The sequence below is a fragment of the Hypanus sabinus genome, chromosome X1, assembly GCF_030144855.1.
Source record: "Hypanus sabinus isolate sHypSab1 chromosome X1, sHypSab1.hap1, whole genome shotgun sequence".
NCBI classification, from domain to species: Eukaryota; Metazoa; Chordata; class Chondrichthyes; order Myliobatiformes; family Dasyatidae; genus Hypanus; species Hypanus sabinus.
This window is the reverse complement of record NC_082738.1, coordinates 56047093-56065829: the sequence shown is the minus strand read 5'-3', so window position 1 is coordinate 56065829 and position 18737 is coordinate 56047093. Positions and strand designations below refer to the sequence as shown.

The 18737-nt window shown below is 40.6% G+C and overlaps 2 protein-coding genes across 9 annotated transcripts in view; one reads left to right on the top strand and one right to left on the bottom strand.

The window, feature by feature from the left end:
• atxn7l3a (ataxin 7 like 3a) overlaps positions 1–5768 on the top strand; it is a 56253-nt gene extending 50485 nt beyond the window's left edge. For 3 of the 5 annotated variants that reach the window (XM_059956613.1, XM_059956611.1, XM_059956610.1), the window contains one exon: positions 1450–5768. In XM_059956613.1, coding sequence (XP_059812596.1) covers positions 1450–1595 — 146 coding nt within the window. In that variant the 3' untranslated portion in view covers positions 1596–5768. The remainder of the gene's footprint in view (positions 1–1449) is intronic. The other 2 variants (XR_009509042.1, XM_059956612.1) reach the window with 2 other exon arrangements.
• Positions 5769–7746: 1978 nt separating this feature from the next.
• The window catches only part of tmub2 (transmembrane and ubiquitin-like domain containing 2), a 40981-nt gene continuing 29990 nt past the window's right edge, over positions 7747–18737 (bottom strand). For all 4 annotated transcript variants that reach the window (XM_059956614.1, XM_059956618.1, XM_059956616.1 and 1 more), the window contains exon 3: positions 7747–10005. In XM_059956614.1, the coding sequence (XP_059812597.1) occupies positions 9654–10005 (352 nt within the window). In that variant the 3' untranslated portion in view covers positions 7747–9653. The remainder of the gene's footprint in view (positions 10006–18737) is intronic.

The following is an 18737-nucleotide window of genomic DNA, read 5'->3' as shown; positions in this document are numbered from 1 at the left end:
TTTAAATACCTCGATCAAATCCCCCCTCAACCTTCTACGCTCCAATGAATAGAGACCTAACTTGTTCAACCTTTCTCTGTAACTTAAGTGCTGAAACCCAGGTAACATCCTAGTAAATCGTCTCTGCACTCTCTCTAATTTATTGATATCTTTCCTATAATTCGGTGACCAGAACTGTACACAATATTCCAAATTTGTCCTTACCAATGCCTTATACAATTTTAACATTACATCCCAAGTTCTGTACTCAATGCTCTGATTTATAAAGGCCAGCGTTCCAAAAGCCGCCTTCACCACCCTATCTACGTGAGACTCCGCCTTCAGGGAACTATACACTGTTATTCCTAGATCTCTCTGTTCCACTGCATTCCTCAATGCCCTACCATTTACCCTGTATGTTCTATTTGGATTATTCCTGCCAAAATGTAGAACCTCACACTTCTCAGCATTAAACTGCATCTGCCAACGTTCAGCCCATTCTTCTAACTAGCATAAATCTCCCTGCAAGCTTTGAAAACCCACCTTATTATCCACAACACCTCCTACCTTAGTATCATCGGCATACTTACTAATCCAATTTACCACCCCATCATCCAGATTATTTATGTATATTACAAACAACATTGGGCCCAAAACAGATCCCTGAGGCACCCCGCTAGTCACCGGCCTCCATCCCGATAAACAATTATCCACCACTACTCTCTGGCATCTCCCATCTAGCCACTGTTGAATCCATTTTATTACTCCAGCATTAATACCTAACGACTGAACCTTCTTAACTAACCTTCCATGTGGAACTTTGTCAAAGGCCTTGCTGAAGTCCATATAGACTACATCCACTGCCTTACTCTCATCAACATTCCTTGTAACTTCTTCAAAAAATTCAATAAGGTTTGTCAAACATGACCTTCCACGCACAAATCCATGCTGGCTACTCCTAATCAGATCCTGTCTATCCAGATAATTATTAATTCTATCTCTAAGAATACTTTCCATTAATTTACCCACCACTGATGTCAAACTGACAGATCTATAATTGCTTACTTCTAGAACCCTTTTTAAACAATGGAACCACATGAGCAATACGCCAATCTTCCGGCACAATCCCCGTTTCTAGTGACATCTGAAAGATCTCCGTCAGAGCTCCTGCTATCTCTACACAAACTTCCCTCAAGGTCCTGGGGAATATCCTGTCAGGACCCGGAGATTTATCCACTTTTAAATTTCTTAAAAGTGCCAGTACTTCCACCTCTTTAATTGTCATAGGTTCCATAACTTCCTTACTTGTTTCCCACACCTTACACAAACTTTCCCACACCTTTATACAAACCTTGTTGCATTTGAGACCTACTTGGCTGAACCCCAAGCGCAATAGATGGTTTGTAAGTGTGCACAGAAATGATTCTGTATGCTTGCATTGCTAACATGTTTTTATTGCTCCATGTGAAGGTACCAACAATTCTGATTCCAAGAAGAGCAAAAAAAAGAAGCCTCACCTTGGACTTCCTAGTGCTCCTGGCATGAGTTCCAGTAAGAAGAAGAAACTCAAAGCACCAGCTCCACCTACTTCTAGTATATATGATGAAATCAACTGAAAAAAATTGAGCTACTTTCTTCTCCTGCTCTATCTCAATGAGTTTCACGTTTGTGGTTACTGTGATGAGATGACCATTGAACCACCCACTTCCTAGAAAGAGTGGATTGGCCTCAGGATTGTACTTGACCCTTCGATGCTTGTGGTCCTGTAATCTGAAGGCTTCATTCCATGATGCTTGACATTGGTCATTTCTTATTTATTTTACAAAGAATGAGGGAATTTGCAGGTGTACAAAGCTGATGAAGTGTTGCTGTTTGATTGCATTAATTGTATACTGGTCTCAATGATGAAAATTTATGCCTGAAGCTGCCACTCATTTCTGACTTACCTCTAGATAAACCTTTCAATCCCTTGTTATGCCAGACCTGGCTATGAGTTTGCAACTTTTCCCCTTTATATTGTGCACCATTATGTGATGCCTCAGAGAGCTGCTCATAGCATTTGTTGTGCCAACTGTGTGAAGGCAAGGGTTAGTCACTGTGTAACTTAGTGTTCCTATGTATTTATCAAAGATTAGCATTTCTGTTTGCAGTGTTCTTCATGAAGGCTGTGGAGAGCAGGTCAGCCACCAGGGTAAGTGCAGCAACTGGACTTCAAAAGTAGAGTAAGCTGTGAAAACTTTCTCAGGGCTGTATTAGATCAGCTGATCCAGATAAATGATATCAGCACCACAACAGGACATTTTGTGCTAGCATGACCAAACTGTAATTCAAAAGAATTTCAGTTTGTCCAATGCACCTTTCTAAAGCTTCACACTTCCCTTGAAGTTAATTCAAATGTAAGTTTAAATACTGCTAGGTGTTCATCCCTAATTTTGTAACAATATCCGAAGTGCCCACTATCTTTTATTTGTAAGGGATTGACTATTCTCAAACGTGGCCCAGCCTTTCACTATTTGAATAATGATGAGCAAATGTTATAATGTGGATCACATGATATAGACAATGACTGATATTTTAATGAAGTCAAGATCTAGAAGGACTTTGAGCCAATCCTAACCTCTCACAAATTTGAAATGCAGTCTGGATGAGCTAGTGCCATTTTGGAACTGAAGCACAGTCAGTCAGTTAAAGCAGCACAGCAAATGGATGGAGAGCACCAAACGTTGAGGTTCCCTTTTGGCATCATCAGACACTTACAAATGGAAAAGAGGGCAACTTATCACTACCTGTTTGTCGCAACAACGTAGTTAGATACCATGATCCTAGTTATTTTGGATTAATTAAACAGGATTGCTGCAAACGATTGCTTCTCACATTGGAAAATGTTAGCAGGTCCTTGTGAGATTGTTGTTGTTTTCAGTTTTACTGTGACATTGGTTGACTGAAATTTGACATCCAGGTTAGATTGAGGGGTACTTGCAGGAGGAGGCAATTAAATGTCATCACTTTTCAACAGCATGTCGTTCTTTGCCCGTGGGACCAAATTGGACATTTCATTTTGTTTACATCTGAGAAGCTGGAAAGATATTTTTCCCAAAAGTATATATGTTAACAAATTTAAGATGGGTGGGTCTCAATTGCTATTTGACATTAAAAATAGTTGGGAGAAATGATCTGGGTGTTGCTTCCTGCCAGGCAGCATGATGTTGCCCAACACTAAGAAAAATTGCACTTTACGTCTGTTTGTATGTGTATGCTGGATTCAAGGTTCTTCTGGACTTGATATGGCCCTTAATCAGGGCTCTATAAAAGAACCAACACAACTGTTATGAAATGCTTTGCAGATGAAACTGAATGATCTATTGCAGTTTTCAAAGAAAGGAAAACAAAAAAAAAGTTGTGAATGAATTTGGCGAATGCTCTGCATTTGTAATTTTTGTAGCTAGCTGACCTGTTCTTTTTAATCATTATGTAACAGTGACTAAAACTTATGCTTCCAGTTTCACTGCATCTTGACTATAAAAACTAAATATAAACCAAGGAATGAATGCAGCAGAATGAATCCTTGCTATGCAATTAGGCCACAGTCTATTTTTGATAGACAAATATATTCTGTATTAGATCCTTTAAGAGCATGGGAGTGGCTTATGACTGGGCTTTACTAGCCACTAATAGTGGCTATTACTTTTTTGCCTCTAAAATTGTGTTGTGTGAATATTCAGAGATATGTTTGGTAAGATTGTAGCAGGTAAGTACATGAGAGCTGTGGCATTTACTTTTCACATTAACAATTTTATTTAAAGATTTTAGATAATTTTCAATTAAACAATGGCACATTTTCTGATTTTTTTTATATTTTACCTCATGATTCTTGTAGTTTGCAGCTTCTTTGTATTCTTGAGCTAGAAAATCAGCAGACAGAAGTAGTCAGACAGGTGCAAGGAAGAGTTGTTCTTTAGTCTAAAAAGTATGAGTGCATTTGGGATTTGAGATCCCTTTTAAGTAATGGGAGCAATTGTTTCCCTTCTGTATGCAAGTTAACAGTAGGATAGGTTGGAGTATCATCTGCTGGTCAGAGGGGTCACTAACCACCTATTGCATTATCAGTCAAGATTATAGTTGTAAGCCTTGTGTGTGATAGTTTCTATCAAAACACCTACTCAAGTTTACCATTTTTTGATTCAGCAGTGCAGCTTTGGGAAGTCCTGAGATTGTGAAAGATGCTATAAATTGCAGATCTTCCTTTCTGCACCAGGAGATTACTGTGCCTTTCTAGTGCAATATTTTGATGCTGATCAGATGTTCGTAAGTTACAATCCCAATTTTGCCAGAAATTAGTTTTAGTTTTTCACATAGGATCTTGAAGGCAAGTGATTGCATGTTCAGAGGCTGGTAGACATCATGTCTAACCTGGTCAATGTATCACTGCATTGATTATATGTCATTCAATAATGTAGGGAGTATAATTGGTTGAAGCATGTAAAATTGCTTAACAGTTTGGATGAAAACCAAAATCTTCTCTCTCCCCCCCCCCCCCTTAACTGCAATAGCAATTTAAGGATTGGTTTGTTTTAAATACTTTTACAAGCTTATGTCCTTCTGCCTATATCTAGTTCTGAATGAAACAGAAAGGCTGATTCAGCTTATGCTGGCTTTTAAAAAGGAGAATGTGGAGGCACTTGTCTCTATTTTAAAAAATAATTGTCACCTAAACTTAAGGAATTCTCTCTTTTAGTTAAATTTTATAACTTGTTTGATCCTTTATTTTCATGTATTTCTGAGTTTTATTATGCCTGGACAAAATAAAGTCTAAACATTCATGCATACATGTAGTGGACAATATATGAAAGATTATTCCTTAAGTGTGTGTGGTGACTATCTCTACCCTGAGGTAGCAACCTTGCATGTCACTTGAAATATTGACCTCTTTGTATTAGAGAAATATAAATGTTTAGCACTAGCACAACCCTTTCATCTAATCATGTTTCATGTGTATTGATACTATTTCATTTGTACTAAAGGTTTACTCCTGGAATGCTATTCTATCTGCAGTATTTATGATATTGGCATTGGCTTTTCTATACGTTTGAATTTATTAACGCTGCCAGGCATGTCTTTACCATCTTGTAGCACTGTTTCTTGTGTTGTAGTCTTATGTTGGTAGTTGTATAAGCACTTGACACTGACAGATGTTCATACTTTGATTATTTTAGTGAATACTGTGTGAAATACAAGCTCCATCATTGTGTTTTGTTACACTGTAGTAATTCCAGAATTCTTGCAGACCTAACAAGTATGGGATGGTTCAGATCTACTGTTTATAGTTGATTATAGATAGCAATGTAAACTTTGCTGTTTGGGGTACAGCCTTGATAGATCTTTAGCAGATGTCTGTGATTGATTTTCTTAATTAACTCAGTTTCTTCTGCACTTAATAAAATCTTAGATTCCTTTTGGGAATGAGTATCTTTCCTCTGTCACTCAAGTTACTGTGTAGCACTGAAAACCACATGCCCCCCAATAGATTTTGTCTTTAGCTAAGAAACTGGAATCTCAAGTTTTAGCATGTAGGTAGACGCAGGTTTCAGGGGAAAACATGATGTAAGATGTTTGGCTCACAGTTCTTTGACTTGTGTAGTGATTCTGAAATATGCATGCAGTTATCTGTTAATCAGCCTGAGTTTTAATTTTTCATACGTATCCTCAAATGCTGGTTCACTGTATATTTCTGTAATCCATAGTGACTACGTGCTGCTTCAGTGTAAATAAAGGTGTACAGTTGAACTGGATCTGGTCTTTTTGGTTCTCAGTATCGATGGGTTACTACTGACCTGACATCCCAATTTTCATTTTTTATCAAATAACTGGTTAAAACTTACAGGGATAAATAAGGCTATGTCATTTGGGATCAGAGAAATCACAGGACATAACTTTGAATGCTAGTAATTAAAACAAGAAACACCATGTTTCTTGAGGATTGTTTTCAAGCTGAAGTTAACCTCTTCAAAACTTAGTTTCACAGGTAATGCTCTATATCAAAACTAATTATTTGGCATGATGTGGACAAGAGAATGAATCTCAGGATAGTGTATGGTGACATATGTACAAACCCCATTTCCAGAAAAGTTGGGATATTTTCCAAAATGCAATAAAAACAAAAATCTGTGATATGTTAATTCACGTGAACCATTATTTAACTGACAAAAGTACAAAGAAAAGATTTTCAATAGTTTTACTGACCAACTTAATTGTATTTTGTAAATATACACAAATTTAGAATTTGATGGCTGCAACAAAAGTTGGGACAAAGTTAAAATAAGATTGAAAAGTGCACAGAATATTCAAGTATTCTGTGGAATACTAATGTGGAAGACTCCACATTAAGCAGACTAATTGCTAGCAGGTGAGGTATCATGACTGGGTATGAAAGTAGCGTCCATCAAAGGCTCAGTCTTTGCAAGCAAGGATGGGTCGTGGCTCACCCCTTTGTGCCAAAATTCATGAGAGAATTGTTAGTCAGTTCAAAAGGAACATTTCCCAACACAAGATTGCAGAGAATTTAGGTCTTTCAACATCTATAGTACATAATATTGTGAAAAGATTCAGAGACATCTCAGTGCGTAAAGGGCAAGGTCGGAAACCACTGTTGAATGCGCGTGATCTTCGAGCCCTCGGGTGGCGCTGCCTAAGAAACCGTCATGCTACTATGACAATTATAGCCACCTGGGCTCGGGAGTACTTCGGAAAACCATTGTCAGTTAACACAGTCCATCGCTGCATCCAGAAATACAACTATTACGCAAGCAGGAAGCCATACATCAACTCTATGTAGAAACGCCGGCAAGTTCTCTGGGCCTGAGCTCATCTCAGATGGACCGAAAGACTGGAACCGTGTGCTGTGGCCAGATGAGTCCACATTTAGGCTAGTTTTCGGGGAAAAAAAGGGCGTCAAGTTCTCCGTGCCAAAGATGAAAACGACCATCCTGATTGTTATCAGCGAAAGGTGCAAAAGCCAGCATCTGTGATGGTATGGGGGTGCATCAGTGCCCATGGCATGGGTGAGTTGCATGTATGTGAAGGTACCATTGACTCTGCGGCATATATTAGGACTTTAGAGAGACATATGTTGCCATCAAGGTGACGTCTCTTCCCGGGACGTCCATGCTTATTTCAGCAGGACAATGCCAGACCACATTCTGCACGGGCTACAACACCGTGGCTTTGTAGACACAAAGAGTACAGGGATTCAAACTGAGAAATATAACATATTTGTGTGCTTGACTGGCCTGCTGCCAGTCCAGATATATCTCCTATTGAAAATGTATGGCGTATCATGAAGAGGAGAAACAAGACAATGGAGACCATGGACTGTTGAGCAGCTGAAGTCTTATATCAAGCAAGAATGGACAAAATTTTCAATTGCAAATCTACTACAATTAGTATCCTCCGTTCCAAAATGATTAAAAAGTGTTATTAAAAGGAAAGGTGGTGTAACACAATGGTAAACATGCCTCTCCCAACTTTTGAGTGTGTTGCAGCCATCAAATTCTAAATTTGTGTATATTTACAAAATACAATTAAGTTGGTCAGTAGAACTATTGAAAATCTTTTCTTTGTACTTTTGTCAGGTTAATTCACGTGAACCTTTATTTAACTATCACAGATTTTTGATTTTATTGCATTTTGGAAAATATCCCAACTTCTCTGGAAATGGGGTTTGTACTTTCATAAATTTATTTTAAACAAACAAATAAACCACAAACTCTGAACTGTTTACTCTATTTAATTACATTCAATGAGGTGTTATGAAACAAAGGGAGAACATTTCAGAAAAGTTACAGATTTTAAATCCAATAATCTAATCTTAGTGCCGGGCTTTCAGCACAATACAGGTCTGTTCTACAGATCTGAAAAAAGCGTCAGCAATATTTTAAAATCTTGAAGGCACAAATGATTGAAAGAAACTATAAAAGCAGCAGAGATGCATCTTACTACATCCAATTTTGTTTTCAGTAAACCACCACACTCCCCAGTTCACAGCAACTCTTCATATACTGTACATTTTATGTTGTTACATAACCACTCATCATCAACCTCCAATCTCCTGCAACTACAAAGGATCAAGATCATGACAATATAGGCTTTTTTTTTGCATACTCTTCTGCACCCATCTACACACAGGACTTGTACATCTGAACTTTACCTTTTGAGATGTTTAATTTGTACTTTATCCTCTCTCTGACTCTGACTCATACCCATACTTTATTGAATAAAAATATCAAATATGGAATTCTTTAATGATGGCTTAATTTAATATAAAGTACATGAAGTTTGAATATTAAATTAAGCATCATAATTTTAACCAATACTGACTGCAACCCGTAATGTATAATCCCACACTATAAATCTAGACAAAAGACACCTTTCTACAACATTAAACAACATAAGGTGCAGATTTAAATTTTGTGGCAGGCATTCTAACTAAATCTCTGCTGCTGTTTTATTCTTTTTAAAGCTCTATGCTATATTTCTCAGTTTGAATCCCTGTATTCTTTGTAAAAGTCTCATCTCTGATAATTAAACAATTTATTTCATACTAATCCACTTTTAAAATTTGCTGTTTTATTTCCTGCTTGTAGAACTTCTCTAAAAGGTAGTTGAATTTGTGCATTGGCTAGCTACTCTCCCCACCTTCCTTCTGAACTTTTAACAGCAGTAGTACAGCGTCATCTTTAGGAAAGCAGGCATGAAACAAACATTAATGCAAATACAATGATTGTTACATCTTATGATCAAGCAGATATAAAAATCATGTAAATATTACATAGTCTATAGTCTGACAATCAAAAAATCAGTGGGTAAAACTCGTAGAATTGATCACTTGTTGAGTTCCTTTGCCAACTGCCATTAATAAAGGCATTGAGCAGCTGTGGACAGAAATATCCAACTTTTACCAAAGTGTTACATCTCCCTAGCTTTTTTGGAAACACCTTCATCCACTTATTTTGCCTGTCGGTACAATGATTTTGTTTATTATGTTCAACAGTAACAAGGTCACCACATCTCAAAAATCTTTAGGCCCTTACAAGCATACTACTGAAACTGTAAATATAGGAAGTCCAGATGAATGAAAACTCATGATAAAATTTTGACTGGCTGCCATAATGAAAATCTAATCTTACCTACTTTAAATGCTGTAAGGCTTTAATATTCCTGATATTCAAAGACAATAACCCATAAATTTGAATCTTGACATTTCATATTGGCAGTTTAATATTTGATGAATATAAGACCTGATCTATATTAACAGATCATTAAATTTTCTTTTGGAGGACATTAAAGTTGCATTTAATAGGATTTGGCTGTATGAAATGTTTTCTGGTTCAATGTATCCTTTTATAAATCAATGGTAAAAATTTCCCATCACAAATTCTGCTAATCATGATCATTTTCCTAGCTAGACTTTATTTTTAAATTTCTATTAAATGCTAGTAAGTTGCCAACAGCATGGTATTCTGGCAAAAAAAAATCAGTGCTAAGGTAGATCTCTTTCACTTTTGTTTAAAAAAATACACTGATTCCACATCACATCTTATTTCAACATTGACCAGTAACACTACATTCAGTTGGGTTGGATAAGCATTGATGAAGAATGAGGAAATATCATTGTCCCTTTATCGACCATAAATGCCAAATACAAGGAAACTGAAGAAAACAGTAACACCAACCAGGGAAACTGTGGCTGGTGCAGTGAAAAACTGGCGGTAGTTAATGCGGTAGTACCAGACTACAGCAAGCATGATGACAAAAACTGGGATCATCAGATTACCAACATTAAGGGCAGTTTGGTTCTGTTCCACCATTGAAGAAACCGCAGGGCTGGAAGAGGATGAAGTTTGTGAAATGTGACAATGAATGACACAGTTGTCTGTAATGTTGAGCGATCCAAGAGTGCGGGACTGATCTTGCAGAAGCTGGCCTTGGTAAATGAACTTCATTTGTTGCTCTCGTCCTGGGAAATATTTGCTGGAATTCAGTGAGAAGGCACAAACAGTAGAAAAAGAGAAAACATGGAGAGCAGTGAAACAGAAGATCAGAACCATTTTCATACTCTAAACACAAAAATAATGCTGACAAAATAGGTGTCCTCAAGATGAAACAAATATGCTCTATGGCAATTAGATACTTCCTACTCCCATTTTCTGATTTCCCCCTCCCCCCCCATTACTTTTGGCAAAGAAGTCTTCAGATATTCACCTTTTTTTGCACCTTGTCCCAGTTCAAATTCCCACTATGTAAAGAACAGAAAATTAGCTAAATCCAGACATGTGTTTTCAGCCAGGGTTGCAGAGAGCAATCAATCCTCTCAAGCTAAGTGTTGAAGTGTCAAATCTTCCACTACCCAAGCTGTAACCAGCATAGATACATGGCCCATTTCTAATACATAGGCTTAATTATATAAATTGATTGAACTCCTGTTCCAAAATGAATTATTGAGAATTCAGATTTCTTGCAAGATCTTAAATATTTTCATAAATGCTCCATATTTTAAAACTCAAATTCAATCAATTATCTAACAAGCCAATTTGTTGAACAAATATTTAGCATTTAAAAAGTGCCCTTTTCCCCCCCAAAAAAAATCACAATCACCTGGTTATCTGAAAGTCACAACTTGCCATCTTTGGTAGTCAGATGTTTCAAACTAAATGAAAAAAAAGTCCTTTGATAATGGTGTTAGCAAAAAAAGTGCTAATTGCACATGCTTTCTGGAAGGATGAAGAGCTAGCAGAGGAATACTACACCTAGTGTTTAAAGACCCTGTACTAAAAGTGAAACCTCTCTTTTGAATAACAACCACCACTCCTTTCCAATTGATAAAACAGTCTCAAAGCAAAACCAGTGAACGAGTTTGAAACTCAGCCAATAATGCTCCTCCGTCCTTTCTCATTATGTTATTTCAATCAATTGGTACACGAGTTTTGCTACCTGTGCCACGTGCAAGTGAGGCAAGGAACAGACAGATTATAAAGATTAATACATGGCTGAGAGGATGGTGCAGGAGGGAGGGCTTCAGGTTTGTAGATAATTGGGCTTTGTTCCAGGGAAGGTGGGATCTGTTCCGAAGGGACGGTTTACACCTGAACTGGAGCGGTACTAACATTCTTGCAGGGAAGTTTGCTAGTGCTTCTCGGGGGGGGGGGGGGGGGGGGGTTTAAACTAAATTTGCAGGGGGCGGGGATCCAGAATGTGAGAGAGGATAGCGAGAGGAAAAATAAAGGACAGGTGGGGACGACACGGCTCTGGAATATTAAGTGTGTATTTGTAGTGTTCTCGCTCAGGTGTAAGAGAACTCTGAACTAAACACCGAGGTAAACCGTAGTCACTGAAAACAGATTAATCGTTTACTGTTCACTCTTCCACATTAACGTACAATGAAAAGGCGTTGCTTCACTGATGTTTCTAGTGTGTAGAAAGAAAACTTTTCTTGCGCTAATCCTGCACATGTGAGTTCCCGTTTCTCCAAACCGGTATTTTCCCACAAGACGCGGTGAAACCGGGTATGACGTCATCGCATGCCGCGATATATCACAGACGAGTTTACTTTAAACACTCCTAACTTTAACTAAAAAATGCTAACAAACGAATTACTAAAGCGAAAATATTATAAACTGAACAAATGCCTTATAAAGACAACACCTGACCTTTGTAAGGTCACAATGAACATAATACAAAACTTCAGTCTCTAAATCAGTCCTTAGGTAGAAGTAGAATGACTTCTGTAACTGGCCTTTGGTAAATTTTCATATCACCTTGGTCGGTAGTTTTCAACTCAACCTTCCTGACATGTCCATCCCTACTAGGGAATGTGGCAGTGATTCTGGCCATTGGCCAGCTGTTGCAGGCGATTTGCTTGTCCCTGAGCAGGACTAAATCTCCAACTTTATGATTCCTGCAGGGTTCTGTCCACTTTTGTCTGTGTTGCAACAAAGGTAGATATTCTTGTCTCCAACGAGACCAGAACCGATTTGCCAGAGCCTGGACCTGTCTCCATTGCTTTGTGTACAAATCCTTATCAGAGAAGTCCCCTGGTGGAGGGGGAGCTCCTGCCTTGTGCGTAAGGAGCATTGATGGTGAGAGTATGAAGGGGTTTTCCGGGTCAGAAGACACAGGTAGGAGTGGTCGTGCATTTATAATAGCTGTGACCTCTGCCATTAGTGTGCACAGTACCTTGTGGGTCAATCGGGTGCGTTGCTGCATCTCAGGTTTCCTTTTCAGGGTTTTTTGCAAGGACGTGAACCGCTTGACTGCATGCTCTTTGTTGTTTGGCAAGCGCTGGCGTGGTTCTCTGAAAGGTAGTGGGGCGACCCAATAATTTGCTTCATCTTTGAAGACCTTGGTGTCCATTATTTTTAAGAAAATGGTGTCTTGAGCTGATGGAGCAAATTTATTATGCTCAGTTTGCACGAAGACTGACTGACCCAGTGTCTTGTCAGCTACTTTACATTTGTTAAAGCCTTGTCGTGCTTCCTTGATACACATGAAACTTGTGCGGGGTTGAAAAATTGAATGACGGCCACTCTCTAGCACATTGGTCTTGAGTGTGTTAACTGTCGGTTTGTGTACATTGCCAAGACACACCTCTCCTATCACCACCCAGCCCAGATCCAGGCGTTGCGCAAAGGGGGCGTCGTGTGGTCCATTGACCTGCTGCCTAACCTTGTGCACCCGGAGAATATCTCTTCCTAGTAGCAGGAGTATTTCTGCTTTTGGATCCAGTTCTGGGATGTGTTTGGCGATGTGGTGGAGATGTGGCTGGTGTAGCACCGCACTTGGCGTCGAGATCTCAGTGCGGTTCTTCAAAATTTCATTGCACTCTGAGAGTGGAGGGAGACAGATGACGACTTTACCATCCAGGGACTCGAGCCGGAAGCCTTCTGCCTTCCTTCCATAAGTTTCCACGCTGTCTGAGCAAGTTCTAAGGTAGTATGGGAACTGATCACTCTCAATGATGAACAATTTAAAGAGCTCTGGACTGACTAGTGAGCGATTGCTCTGATCATCCAGAATTACGTAGGCTTGGATGGCCTTGTCTTTGGCTCCTTTAGGGTACACCTTAGTGAGGCAGATCTTTGAACAAGAACGGCTTGACAGAGCTTGACCGCAAACTTCTGTGCAGCTCGAGCTGACAACAGTTGTCCTGGAATGAGCCTCTCTCCCCCCCCCCCCCCCCCCCCCCGCCGTCCTGTTGTGGGGGTGAAGGAGCTTTGTCGGTTTGCGGTAACCGGCCAGGATGCATGGCCCCATCGTGATTAGTGCTATTACATTCCGGGCACTTCATGGCAATCGTACACTCTCTAGCAAGTGAGAGGTAGAGGAACAGCATTTAAAACATTTTTTTTTCTTCTTGAGAAGGGCCATCCTCTCTTCAAGGGGTTTTTCCCTAAACGTTCTACATTTTTTGAGGGGGTGGGGTGTGTTATGCAATGGACAATTCTTGCTAGGGTCATTGTTAGTTGTAAAGGCTTCAGTCTTAAGCACTGAGACAGGTTTATTAATGTTGAAATTATTCGAAGTGGATTTATCTGGCTTGGTGTAAATTGTACTGCTTCCTGGACCCATGAGGCTAGGGTCGTTTCGCTTCTTCGCCTCCTTGCACACAAACCTAGTGAAATACTCAAAGGGAGGAAATCGACCATTGTTCTCTTGCTTGTACTCTGCACCAACGGACACCCAGCTGTCCTGCAGCCCAAATGGAAGTTTGTCCATGATTTGTCTAATCCTGTATGGAGTATCTAGGTATAATAGACCAGTTGAGTAGCCATCTTCTTTGGCGCCTTGAATCTCCATGAGTAAATCTCCGAGCTCTCTTAACTTAGTGTGGTCCTTGGCTGACACCTTAGGAAAACTTTCCAGACGTTGGTATAGTGCCGTTTCAATAATTTCGGGGGCCGCATAGCCCTCCCGAAGTCTCTCCCATGCTTTGCGTAAGGCTAGCTTGGGGTTGTTGACGTACACTGAACGTATGCATCTCACCTGTTCGCATGATTCTTTTCCCAGCCATTTCGCCATAAGATCCAACTCTTGGGTTGCTCTGAGCTGGACTCCGTGAATAGCGTTGGTGAATGTGGAGTACCATGCACGGTAATTTTCAGGTTTATCGTCAAACTGGGATAGTCCTGAAGTGACGAGATCTCGTCGTGCTAAATACTGTGCCATGGGTTCAACTGCAAGTGGCATGCGGCCTGGGGGAATATGTCGGCGGGTATTTGACTGAGGGTGTACCTCTGTTATGGAATTTGCTGCTCTAAATTCAGCCTTTGCCTCTCTTCTCACCAAATCTGGTAAGTTTGGTGTCGAGAATTATTTGTCATCAGCCCTTTCATTCTTGAATTCATCACGGAGATGCAAGGGTAAATTGTCTTCCTCGGATGGATGTGATGCAATTGGGCCTCTCTGAGGCTCCTCATGAAATGGGGCGTTAGCGTATAAGTATGGAGAGGAAGAACGAATCTTCAGGTCTATTTGAGATCGGACATAGTCGCTTGTGTGTTCCAATCTGATCTTTTCTGAAGTAGATTTTACATCAACCAGATCATGCATTTCTTCAGCATTTTGTATTAACTCTGCTTCCACCCTGGCAGCTTCTGCTTCTTGGTGTAGCATCAGCACTTCTAACTCTGCCGCTATCCTTACCCTTTCCAACTGGTTTTCGGCTTCTCTGGCAGCCGCTTCCTTCTGGTTTTCGGCTTCTCTGGCAGCCCCTTCCATTTTCAATTTTGTTTCTTGTTCGGCGTAGAACACTCGCACCTTGGCAGCTTCTGCCTTAGCTTTTGCATGGGCAGCCTTACTTGATGATGCCCTACTGCCCCTGTCGCTGGATGGCAACGACTTGATGCTGGATCGAGTCGTCATTGCAGCACTTGAAACACCTGATAATGCCACCTTTTCACTGTAGTGTTCTCGCTCAGGTGTAAGAGAATGCTGAACTAAACACCGAGGTAAACCGTAGTCAATGAAAACAGGATCGCAGTAAGATTAATCGTTTACTGTTCACTCTTCCACATTAACGTATGATGAAAAGGCGTTGCTTCACTGATGTTTCTAGTGCGTAGAAAGAAAACTTTTCTTGCGCTGATCCTGCACATGTGAGCCCCCTCCTTCCCGTTTCTCCAAACCGGTATTTTCCCACAAGACGCGGCGAAACCAGGTGTGACATCATCACATGCCGCAATATATCACAGACAACGAATTTACTTTAAACAATCCTAACTTTAACTAAAAAATGCTAACAAATTACTAAAGCGAAAATATTATAAACTAAACAAATGCCATAAAGGCAACACAGTATTAGAGAAAGGTGAGGCAGAACAAGTGATAAGGAGGACACGTACAGAGGGATGGTCTGACGGAACGTTGAGTTAAATGTGTTGAAAGAATAAGTAAATTTAGGAAGGACAATAAAATTCTAGGGAGATATAGCCCGATGGGAGTTCGGGGAGCTGGGTTAAGCACAATAGGCAGCGATTCAAACAGAGAGAGGAGAAATGGGCTAAAAATTCTATATCTGAATGCACAAAGTGTCAGAAATAAGGCGGATGAGCTTGAAGCTCAGGTGCGAACGGGTAACTATGATGTTGTTGGGATAACGGAGACATGGCTGCAGGGAGATCAGACCTGGGAAATGAATGTACAAGGGTATACGTGCTATCGTAGGGACAGAAATGTGGGCAGAGGGGGTGGGGTGGCCCTGTTGGTGAGGAATGAGATTCAGTCCTTTGCAAGGGGGTCATAGGGTCAGGAGAAGTACAGTCTGTGTGGATAGAACTGAGGAACAGTAAGGGCAAAAGGACCCAAATGGGTGTTGTCTACAGGCCACCAAACAGTAGCATGGATATTGGGTGCAAGTTGAATAGGGAGTTAATATTGGCATGTGGCAGAGGTAATGTCGCAGTAGTTATGAGGGATTTCAACATGCAGGTGAACTGGGAGAATCAGGTTGGTGCTGGACCACAGGATAGGGAGTTTGTAGAGTGCCTACGGGATGCATTCTTGGAACAGCTTGTACGAGAGCCGACCAGGGACAAGACTATTCTGGATTTAGTGTTATGTAATGAACAGGATTTGATAAGCAATCTTGCAGTAAAGGAGCCATTAGGAGGTAGTGATCATAATATGATAAGTTTTTATCTGCAATTTGAGAAGGATAAGGGCAGCTCGGAGGTGTCAGTGTTGCAGTTGAACGGGGAAAACTATGGAGCCATGAGGGAGGAGCTGGCCAAAGTTGACTGGACGGATAGCCTAGCAGAAAAGACAGTAGAACAGCAATGGCAGGTATTCTTGGGAATAATGCACAAGGTGCAAAATCAGTTCATCCCCTGGAGAAGGAAGGATTCAAAGGGGGGAAAGGGGCCACAGTGGTTGACAAAGGAAGTCAGAGATTGCATAGCATTAAAAAAAAGGAAGTATGACAGAGCTAAGATGAGTGGGAGGACAGATGATTGGGAAGCTTTTAAGGAACAACAGAACTTAACTAAAAAGGCAATCCGGGGAGAAAAAATGAGGTACGAACGCAAGCTAGCCAGGAATATAAAGGAAGATAGCAAAAGCTATTTTAGGTCTGTGAAGAGAAAGAAGATAGTTAAGAACAATGTTGGGCCCTTAAAGAATAAATTGGGTGAAATTGTTATGGGAAACAGAGAAATGGCAGAAGAATTGAATGAGTACTTTAGATCTGTTTTCACTAAGGAAGACACAAGCAATCTCCCAGATGTATGGATGGGCCAAAGACATAGGGTAACAGAGGAAATGAAACAGATTGACATTAGGAAGGAAATGGTGATGAGAAGACTGATGGGACTGAAGGCTGACAAATCCCCAGGTCCAGATGGTCTGCATCCTAGGGTACTAAAGGAGGTGGCCCTGGAAATTGCGGATGCATTGGTAATCATTTTCCAATGTTCCTTAGATTCAAGATCAGTTCCTGAGGATTGGAGAATGGCTAATGTTATCCCACTTTTTAAGAAAGGAGGGAGGGAAAAAACAGAGAACTATCGACCTGTCAGTCTGACATCGGTGGTGGGGAAGATGCTAGAGTCCATTATTAAGGATGAAATAGTGCCATACTTAGATAGCAGTGATAGGATTGGGCCAAGCCAGCATGGATTTTCCAAGGGTAAATCATGCTTGACTAATCTGTTGGGAGTTTTTCGAGGATGTAACCAGGAAGTTAGATGGGGGAGATCCAGTGGATGTAGTGTACCTTGATTTTCAGAAGGCATTTGATAAGGCATAGGAGATTGGTGGGTAAAATCAAAGCTCAGGGCATCGGGGGGAAGACATTGACATGGATAGAAAACTGGTTGGCAGATAGAAAGCAAAGGGTAGCGGTGAATGGGTGTTTCTCGGAATGGCAGGTGGTGACTAGTGGGGTGCCACAGGGCTCGGTATTGGGACCACAGCTGTTTACAATTTATGTCAACGGTTTAGATGAAGGCATTGAGAATAACATCAGCAAATTTGCTGATGATACTAAGCTGGGTGGCAGTGTGACATGTGATGAGGATGTTAGGAGAATTCAGGGTGACTTGGACAGGCTGGGTGAGTGGGCAGATACTTGGCAGATGGCATTTAATGTGAATAAGTGTGAGGTTATCCACTTTGGGAGTAAGAACAGGAAGGCAGATTATTATCTGAATGTTAGGTAGAAATACAGAGAGATCTAGGAGTCCTTGTTCATCAGTCACTGAAGGTGAATGAGCAAGTGCAGCAGGCAGTGAAGAAGGCTAATGGAATGTTGGCCTTTATTACAAAGGGAATTGAGTACAAGAGCAAGGAAATCCTATTGCATCTGTACAGAGCCCTGGTGAGACCACACCTGGAGTATTGTGTACAGTTTTGGTCTCCAGGGTTAAGGAAGGACATCCTGGCTGTAGAGGAAGTGCAGCGTAGATTCACGAGGTTAATTCCTGAGATGTCTGGACTGTCTTATGCAGAGAGGCTAGAGAGACTGGGCTTGTACACGATGGAATTAAGGAGATTGAGAGGGGATCTGATTGAAACATATAAGATTATTAAGGGATTGGACAAGATAGAGGCAGGAAATATGTTCCAGATGCTGGGAGAGTCCAGTACCAGAGGGCATGGTTTGAGAATAAGGGGTAGGTCATTTAGAACAGAGTTAAGGAAAAACTTCTTCTCCCAGAGAGTTGTGGGGGTCTGGAATGCACTGCCTCAGAAGGTAGTGGAGGCCAATTCTCTGGATGCTTTCAAGAAGGAGCTAGATAGGTATCTTATGGATAGGGGACTCAAGGGATATGGGGACAAGGCAGGAACCGGGTATTGATAGTAGATGATCAGCCATGATCTCAAAATGGCGGTGCAGGCTCGAAGGGCCAAATGGTCTACTTCTGCACCTATTGTCTATTGAGATACAGTGCAGAATAGGCCCTTTGAGCCGCACCACCTGAGTTAACCTCATGACGGAACAATTTATAATGATCATGCATTATATACGACAATCTATGCTTATTATATAAAAAAGCTCTACACAGAAAGGAAAACAGCTAAGAAAGAAATCTTGGCACACAGATCAAAACATTCAAACTGGAGGAAAGTGAAAGAGAATCCTTAGCTCTGGCTTGGGTACATTGTCCAGCATTACCTCCAGCTCACAAGTGAGTTAATGAAATAACATTCCAACTTGGGTTCCAATCCAGTAAGCAAAAGTAACGTTTAACCACATTTCAACCATCTGGTAT